A 10,000-nucleotide genomic window follows, 5' to 3' on the forward strand; every position below is an offset into this window, starting at 1 on the left:
CAGAATTATTTCCGCGAATTTTTGAATAATAATAATAAAGATTAATAGCAATCACTCATTTCTCTTTCGTCTTTTACTTAAATCTAACAATCAATATTCAATATTTTTAACAAATGAATAAGCAAAGAGACGATAAGGAGACAAAGATATTCGATATTGTTATGATAATCATATACGTCTTCTCGATTCAAATGAAAATAATATAGCATTCAATCATTCAGTATATATGTTTCTATGATACACATTTATCTTGTTTTGTTAAATCAAAATATATATGAAAAATATTATTAAAATATTATAAATCAATTTGTTGAAAAAAGATGTTTTATTTTTAATAACACGCTCGACAAAATCCGAATTTGTTACATTGGAATTTAACGTAAATCCATATTTTGTCTCTTCTTTAAATTACAAACGGAGGGAAATTCAAAGGGAAATGAATGAATTTAATAAAACAACGTATCGGATATACAAAAAGTCATTTTTTCATTTTTTTTTTTCTTTTTTCTTTTCTTTTTTTTTTTTTTTTTTCTTTTTTATATATGTATATATTTCGTATTCAAAATATAATAAACATTACACATGATGCTAGTTCATATACCATCGAGTCGGCATTGTCTGACACTTTACAGAAATACTATATCGTTATTATCAGAATAAACTAGCACTCGGAAAAGGCAGATATGAGATCGAAAATATAAAAAGCTATTCGTTCGATTAGATTTTTTTTTAACGCTTCGTTAACGAGCGACGTATGTATGTACGTAAAGGCAATGAGTTTTTTTTTTTTTTTTTTTTTTTTAAAAACTTGTCGATGTTCGAGGTTTTGACGATCGATAATATATATATGATATATATAATATATATATATCATATTATTATTATTATTATTTTTAATTCTTCTTCTTCTTCTTCTTTTTCTTCTTCTTTTTAATTCTTCTTCGGTAAAATATCATTTCCTGCGATCGTTAATAGCAAAAATGTAAAATCCCTTTCTAATCGTCTCCCTTTTCACCTTTGTTATTATTTTTGCCCTTCGTTTAAATAATTTATATTTTATGGACGAACGCGTCGAGATAGTCTGTTTATATGTGATATAGAAATTAACGCATCATGATATATTGAAAATGTTACGCAATCAAAAAATTATTTTATATTCATATAAAAAGGAATCATATCGTTGATTGTTCTTTTTCCCTTTTTTTTTTTTTCGTTCTTTCTTTTATCCAACTTCTTTTATAACGATTTGTTATCGGTATTATGGAGAATTTGCCCACATATTTTTTTCATCAATCAAGCACGTAGAATATTTAACGACGATGCTCGTTCGCATATATCATACGATTAGATCGAACATAATTATTAAGTTCGTAAAAAGAGGCCAATGTCGTTTTGTGGTTCGTAAATCCTCCTTTCTCTTTTCCTTCCTACCTTCCTTCCTTCCTTTCTTTTTATCTTATTCCCCTTATAAACCCCTTAATAATACATCGAAATAACATTCGTTTTTTTTCCTTTTTTTTCCTTCTAGACTAATGTGGCAAGAAAAGCAACACTCAAACTGTCTTAAATACTAATATTTATAATAATATATATATAATCATCACAGTGATAAACGAAAAATATATATATATATATATATATATATATATATATGTATATGTATATATATATATATATATATATATTTCTTATACACAGCATTATTTTATGGTTAGTAATAGAGTGAATCACTTCTTTTATATAGAGAGTGTCTTTAGTGGCACTTTATGCAGATCTTTACACTTTTTGTTCCATGAAAAATCTCAGCTTTTATCACGCCATTATTTAATAATAGATCATCTCTTAATCTAGGAATATTTATCAGTTTTTTCTTTTTTTTTTTCTTCTTTTTCTTTCCTTTTTTCTTTTTTGTGTTTTTTTTTTCTTTTTTATTCCTTTTTTTCTTATCCTGCGCAACGTCTGTACCCGGAATTCATTTTAGCTTGTTTGATTAGCTACATCCTGCGCTATTATAACGTAATCTTTCTATACTAATGAAAAATTAGATTCTCGTATGCTTGACCAATAAAATAGATTTCGAATAATCTGACAATGTATTAAGTATATAGAAATAGACGATAAAATAGACTATAAATTTTCACGGTAAAAATTTATAGGTACATCGGGACAGATGAGCGAGTAAAATAATTAAGCGTATTTTATATTCTTATATATAGGCATTGATAATAGATAAATAAATCTTCGAGTGTTGATGATAAGGCAGAACAACGATTAATAGCATTCTCGTAGAACAATTTCTATGTGAAACACTAATAGCCACTATCAAATTATTTTCTTCGATGAAAATTGAAGCGATGATAATTAGAGAACAAAAAAAAAGAAAAAAAAAAAACATTTTTTTTTCAATGAACATAATCCTATCTCACGTATTATCTATAATTAATCATTATCTATAATCATTAAACAAAATAGACAAGCTCACGATACTTCGTCCTGTATGTATAAAAATAAAGATTTATCTTTACTCGATGCTCGATAATTCTCAAACGTATACCTCTTCCACTCTCTTCAAAAATTTGTTTTTTCTTTTTTCTTTTCTATGGTTTTCTTGAATTCCGGTATACAGTACATTAATTTTAGAAAATATTTTATATATATATATATACATATATATATATACATACATATATATATATACATATATATATACGTGTATATATATATACAGTAAAAAATGTTTCCTATGTTTCGTCAGCTCCACTGCGTTTGGCTGTCTTCCGTTTACGTTTAGATATAATAAATATTAACAAGGTTTTATATATATATATATGTATATATATATATGTATATATATATGTATATATGTATGTATATATATATATGTACATATATATATATATATATATATATAATGGATGTAGACTTTTTGAATAGTATTATATACGCAAATTCATTCTCATGCATTCACGCACACGCACATTTCACAACGAATAAATACCTGTGTATTTACAGAGGATTTAGTCGAATGTTTCTTTTCTTTTTTATTTTATTTCTTTTTTTTTTTTTGTTCATTTTTGTTTTTTCCTTTTTTTTTCTTTTTATTCGTTCACCAGGCAATATCTTTATAAAGTTATTATCTAATTTAAAGATGTACGACGACCAAAAAATGATTAGTATAAATTATGCAGTAAGATGCATAGAAAAAAAAAAAGAAAAAAAAAATTGACATTAGAGCTAATCATGATCAAAATAAAACAAATATTAGATACAATATAAAGGATAGACGTATCCAATGGAAACGTATGAAATGCATTTAGTCGTTTCAAACGATCAAAGATTCGTTGTTAAAAGTGATTCATATGCTCTAGGATCTTTCCTCTATATCTACATCCACTAATCCTATATAAAAAGACAAAGCATTTTATTTCACAAAGTTAAATATAAATCTTGTATTTGCCCAGAGACCAATCTCGTTGATTATTCTCTCGTACAATGCCATTCAGTAGAAACATATTAATTATCGGCAAAATACAGATATTTTTTTTTATTTCCAAGAATATCTTAAATCGAAAATTGTATCAGAGGACGCGCTCAAAGCCACGTATGTATGCCTTCTATTTTTTTTTTCTTTTCTTTTCTTTTCTTTTCTTTTCTTTTCTTTCTTTCTTTCTTTTTTTTTGTTTTTTTCTTTTTTTTTTTTTTTTTTTGTTTCTTTTCTCTTCCTCTTTCATTAGCTAAACGTGGTCGAGAGCTGTGTAAACTTTTTACTCTTTAAAAACAGTCTTTATACAATATTTAAATTATTATATACAGATATACACATATATGTATGTATAACTAGCTATAAGATAAAAACTGTTCATTCGCTATTACATTAAACGAATTTATCGTGTTAATTATCTATAATTTATAATTACATATATTACTTCATTTTTTTCAATTGAGTATAAATCAAATGAAGTAGTATCGATTAATTATACCCTGGTTTTATTTACAATAGCTTGGTTATTAATAATTTACATCAATTTATCAAACCTACAACTTTAGAAATGGTTCTATTCAAAGACTGTTGCTAATAATCTATACCTGTTAGATTAGATATATCTTTTAACATCTTCTGTTAAATGAGAGATATAGAATTTGAAGATCTACCAACGATATAATGTTGGGATAGTAATGTCTGTTCGTTAAAAAGAAAAAAAAAATATATATATATATATGTGTGTGTGTATATAAATATATTGTAACTAACAACTTACGAGTCAACTTGAAATAATATAAAAATTGACAGATTGAAAAATATTAATTATAAATGCATTAGAATCTTATCATTGATCTTACTTTCGTGGCTAATAATGGTGCTTGAACTTTTTTAATCGATTATATAATATTTGGAATGTTATAGAATCATTTTAATAAAAAGATATATCATGATTACTCGTATCTATGTCAGTATAAAAGAAGGATATTTGTTATTTTTCTTTTTCTCTTCTTTTTTTTTTCTTTTTTTTTTCTTTTTTTTTTTAGTTTTATTTCAAGAGCTACTAGGAACGGGCAGTAGGTACCAATGTCATATTCCGTTAAAAGAAAAATATTCTTACGTTGTAGATAACGCAACAACGTTTTCTGCTAAATTAAAGATCAATCCATATCTGCTTTGATGCGACAAGTCTTAACACATTCGGTATTTGTTACGTGGTAAGGTCCTTAGAGATATCGTTGCAATGATATTATGAATTATTGCGTAAAAATTGGCCATGCTAGTATAAACAGTATAAACATTAGAGATATACAAATATAAAATATATTTCTAAAACTTCAGAGCATCGACAGTTACGTACAGTTTTACATACTTTACGAGAGGAATAAGTACCAACATCTATTTAATCGTAAGCTCAAATTTATAATGTTATCGAAAAATCACCGGCTATTCTGTCAGCATATACATTCCTAATATGTATAGAAAAATAAAATGATTTTATAACAATTATTTGAACAGTGACAGAAATTAAATTGTTTCAATAAACAACCTTTGCAACAGCCTTTGAACATATAAGAAAATTTTCTTGCTGCTTTGCAGCTTTTATAATGTATTCGATCGTTCCTTAAGTTGTATCTTGTTCGTTTCCTTTACTATTAAAAAACTAGCAATTTTTTAGAAAGTTTAAACTATCATTTTCAATCATCGATGTTTGCCTATTTCTTTTGTCATTATAATAATAATAGTAATAGTAATAGTAATAATAATAATAATAATAATAATAATAATAATAATAATAATAATAATAATAATAATAATAATAATAATAATAATAATACTAATAATAATAATAATAATAATAATAATAATAATACTAATAATAATAATAATAATACTAATAATAATAATAATAATAATAATAATAATAATAATAATAATAATAATAATAATAATAATAATAATAATACTAATAATAATAATAATAATAATAATAATAATAATAATAATAATAATAATAATAATAATAATAATAATGTTATATTGATCGATTGGCCTGTTAGTAGCTGCTGTTAATTATAGTTTATGTTTTAAGTAGCAGTCAATATCTACAAGCCTTTTCTGTCGAATCATCTGGACAATATTGTGTGCGTCGTTGTGACTATTGTAACGATAATCGTACTGCTACTCAATGAGAAAGTAGACGCTAAACTCGATGCTGCCTTCATTAAATCTTCACAAACACCTGCAATAAGAAATTTAATGTCATACACACACACACACAAATACAAATATATATATATATATATATATATATATATATATATATATATATATCGAAAAATATAAAATATATAATTTCACCACCTTGACTGGAGAGTCTATACGTCCATTCATTTGTTCCATTCCTTTGACAAAAACGTGTTGGCTTCGAAAGCCATAATTCTTGTTCTTGTTGTAACGATTTACTCCTATCTTGACTTTTTTCTGGATTTGTACCAGGCCGCATTGAGAAACAATACGTTTGTCCTAGGCCTACCCTAAGTTCTGTACTTTTTTGAGACACTATAGTATACCATATACCTTTTTCTTCCCAACTACCGTGACATGAATATGCTAAAAATAAAATATACATGTTTATTTATATTTGAATAATTTTAGGATAAATGATATTTCTTGGTTTTATTTATTTATTTATTTTTTGTTTAATTTTGTTTTATTAAACTCACCTTTTTCTTCGTGTTCACAAGTATTTGCTATTACCATTTCATTTTGATCAGACGAGCTGCATCCTATTTGAATATCCGTACTCCTACACTCCTCGTCTTCAATATCGTCCTGCCATGTCCTTCTTTTTGCCGTTTTCGAAGATTTCTCACTGCGACGCTGTCGTCTGGGAGTAGCCGAGAATACGTTTGAAGGGGCAAAATCCATGATAGAGTAACGACCGGCGTGTGAACATTTTCTTTGATGTAGGAAAGAAGCTAAGGAAGACCAAAGAGTACATGTATTTTTTAAATGAAAATTATTTTTAAATAATATCCTTAAGTTACTTACTTATTAAAGTCGTATAAGGCATATTCGAAGGATCCCAAAGGGAACAGACTTCATCTGGCATGATTGCCTTTTGTGCTGAAAATAAATTAACAATCAGATCTCGTATGAGACAATGACGTAATAGTATACGTGTAAGAAATACTAACCGGATTGTTGTATTTCAATAATGTGTCCATCTCTCTTATGGAATATCATACATACGTAACCGATGTCACTATAATAATAATTAATATAACGTATGCGTTAAATAATTTATTACAAGAGAAAAAAAAAAAAAAAAGAAAAAAAAATCTTTGTAATCTACTTACCAACCACTGGTCACATGAGCTATCAACTTCACTTTATGACCTTGATTATTATCGTTAGGATGCATCTTTTCTAAATTATGACATACAATTTTTTCCTCGTGAAATGCTTCTCTATCGGTTTCTTGTGCCTTTACTTTAAGTGTTGCATTCTTGTTTGTAAAGTGATACATTTTTGTGCCATCCAATGAATGCCAATCGTGATGTTGTGTAACCCATGATGGATATTTGCATCTACTGTGTTCTTTGTCCACTGTTAACGAATACATGTAACGTTAAATAACATTTCTAAATAATTTGTAAATGTATATATATATATATATATATATATATATATATATATATATTAATTCATAAGATGTTAATGACCTTTCGTTAGTTTTATTGTAAGGGATGCCTCGGATACCGTCGTCAAACCATTGCAAGTAGGTTCTCCGGAATGAGCGAGCATATAAACCACTTTTCCCTGATGATGTTTCTCTTCGTACAAAAAGCACCTATGACAAACAAACAAACAAAAAATGTTCATCATTTGTACCGATTGTATAGTATAAATTGATTCATGAGTTTTTAAATATAATTAAAAAAAAAAAAAAAAAAAAGGAAAAGGATAAAATTATTATTAATAAAATAACCAACGTTATACCTAAATGTTACTTCATTAGCAACGGCATTTCTTCCCTTTAATGTACCCACTAAATATTTATTACGTCCACCGTCGTTCCACACCGCTAGGCACTGCAACTCTTCCGCTATAAAATATTATAAATTATTGTATAATTTATGATGAGAAAAAAAAAAAAAAAAGAAAAAAAAAAGAAAGAAAGAAAAAAGTATAAAAAAGAGCCGATTATTAGTCATGCAGATTTTACGAGAAGTAACGAATATATTACGAAATGTTTAGGATTAACATTATTAACATACTGTCAACCGGGATTTACGGTGTAAAAGATTATCATTTTTATAACCGACGAAATATCATTTTATTAAAAAATATTACTTTTTTTCTTTTTTTTTTTTTTCTTTTTGTAAAATTCGTCAAATTTAACAAAACGTACGATACGTTTGATTACAGAAGTTTAAATACAGTTGAATTATGAATATTTAAAACTACTAATAATATTAAAATTCCTAAAAAAAAAAAAAAAAAAAAAAGAAAATTACTCGAACTGTATTTGTCCATTCAAACAACAACAAATTTAATGAATTTTCCCAACTAGTCTGACGTACTGTAATGAAATGACATTTAATCGCAATGGCATGAGCCAAATCAAATCGCGGTGCGACAATAAAAATGAAATATCTAATAAAATCCCAATCACGGTAGCAGTTGAATGCACTAAATTACACTTTTAAAGCAATATGTTTTTGTGATTTTTTTTTTTTTTTTTTTTTTTTTTATTAATCGTCCACTTCCATAAAAATTTGTTTCACAAAAAGGTGAATGAAATGAAATTGAAATTAAAAAAAAAAAAAAAAAAAAAAAAAAAAAAAAAAAAAAATTAATTTTATCAATAATTTCATTCCGATAGATATACTCAAATCCTAAAAAGGGGGAAAAAAAAAGAGAGACAGAGAGACAGAGAGAAAGAGAGAGAAAGAATCTTAAACGTAATTTTATCTCACCGGCTGACAATGCGTTAAAATGAAAAAGAGTCAATTATTATTATTACTGTCAATTATTATTGCATAAATAGAGAAAATGCTTTCAAATGAAATATAAAAGAATTCTATCGAAGAAAATTATTTATAAATATATATCGTAAATGGGAAATTGACATTTTTTATGAATCAATAATTCGAATAATTTCTAATGAAATATAGAGGGGGGAAAAGATGAAAAAAAAAAAAAAAGAAAACTTACTATTACTTTCCGTTCCATCGATGTCCGGACAAGCCTGATATTTAAGAAGAAGCTTACTCTCGTCTGTACATCGTTCGGCCAAACTTATAGGTACTGCGCATTCTCGGTATCCTCGATTATACGAAAACGTGAATGGAGGGCCGCTGAATGGACAAGGTATGGGCTTAGAGTTTATCCGAAACATAGAATATAGAATATCGTCCGAACCGATCATCGAGCACATGTTTTCAAGATCCATTGGGTCTGGATTGCAGAATCCTAAAACGATGAAAGAAAATTTGTTTTCATATCTCTTTTCATTCTCAATTTAATTTCTTTTTTTTTTTTTTTTTTTTTTTTTTTCTTTCAATCTTTCTTCTTTTTTTTCATTTCTCATTGAGAAAGTATAAAAAGAAGGTATATATATATATATATATATATATATATATATATATATATATATATATATATATATATATATGAGTGAATAATGTTCGATGAAGCAAAGTCGGTGCCGAAGAAAGAAAAAGAAAAAAAAAAGAAAATATTCAATAACACTCCCTAAATCTTTATATAAGCGTATGGATGAATGGCAAATCGTTTAATACACCGCTCTCACAGTGAATTAAACTTTAGCGTAATTCACCATACGGCATCAGACCTTTCATCTACTATTGGCAACGGCAAATGCCAAGGATGTGGTCCGACACAATGGACGTCAGGTTTAGTTACGCCATGCTCATCAACCTCGGAATTGTAGAGTATGCACGCGTGAATATGTGTTCCATATATGTGCATTTGTGTGCGCGGGGTGAACGATGTACGTGTGTTTTTGAGAATGTTTGTTAGAGAAAGGGGAGAAGAAAAACAGAGAGAGAGAGAGAGAGGGGGAGAGAGGGAGAGAGAGAGAGAGAGAGAGAGAGAGAGAGAGAGAGAGAGAGATTGTGCGTGCGCATGTATGGAATGGACAATGAGAAAGAAAGAGAGAGAGAGAAAGAGAGAGGATTATGAGGGGAAGAAAGACAGACCACTATGCACTGTTTCGCTTCTCCGAATTCCCAGCTCTCTCTCTCTCTCTCTCTCTCTCTCTCTCTCTCTCTCTTTCTCTCTCGCTTATGTTGCTTCCCAAAAACTATTGTCCTAATGCAGAAACCAACTCGTGGGAAAATCTCTATCTTTGCATTAGACGATGTACGGCCAATTTATAGGAAAACATTTTTAGAAAAATAAAGGACGATTGGATCGAAGAAAATGAAATATAAATAATTATACAAAAGTTCAATAGAATCGATATTTTTATAATTATAGCAAATAACT

The 10,000-nt window shown here is 27.3% G+C and overlaps 1 protein-coding gene across 13 annotated transcripts in view; it reads right to left on the reverse strand.

Annotated features, from left to right (window-relative positions):
• Window positions 1–5,510: 5,510 nt before the first annotated feature.
• LOC118443321 (uncharacterized) overlaps window positions 5,511–10,000 on the reverse strand; it is an 85,695-nt gene continuing 81,205 nt past the window's right edge. For all 13 annotated transcript variants that reach the window (XM_085659418.1, XM_085659417.1, XM_085659419.1 and 10 more), the window contains 9 exons: window positions 8,705–8,962; window positions 7,487–7,592; window positions 7,210–7,337; window positions 6,844–7,093; window positions 6,682–6,749; window positions 6,536–6,610; window positions 6,208–6,462; window positions 5,846–6,094; window positions 5,511–5,723 (listed from right to left, as the gene is read on the reverse strand). In XM_085659418.1, the coding sequence (XP_085515544.1) occupies window positions 5,608–5,723; window positions 5,846–6,094; window positions 6,208–6,462; window positions 6,536–6,610; window positions 6,682–6,749; window positions 6,844–7,093; window positions 7,210–7,337; window positions 7,487–7,592; window positions 8,705–8,962 (1,505 nt within the window). In that variant the 3' untranslated portion in view covers window positions 5,511–5,607. The remainder of the gene's footprint in view (window positions 5,724–5,845; window positions 6,095–6,207; window positions 6,463–6,535; window positions 6,611–6,681; window positions 6,750–6,843; window positions 7,094–7,209; window positions 7,338–7,486; window positions 7,593–8,704; window positions 8,963–10,000) is intronic.

The sequence above is a fragment of the Vespa mandarinia genome, chromosome 9 (genome assembly GCF_050613455.1).
Source record: "Vespa mandarinia isolate Hongniang chromosome 9, ASM5061345v1, whole genome shotgun sequence".
NCBI classification, from domain to species: Eukaryota; Metazoa; Arthropoda; class Insecta; order Hymenoptera; family Vespidae; genus Vespa; species Vespa mandarinia.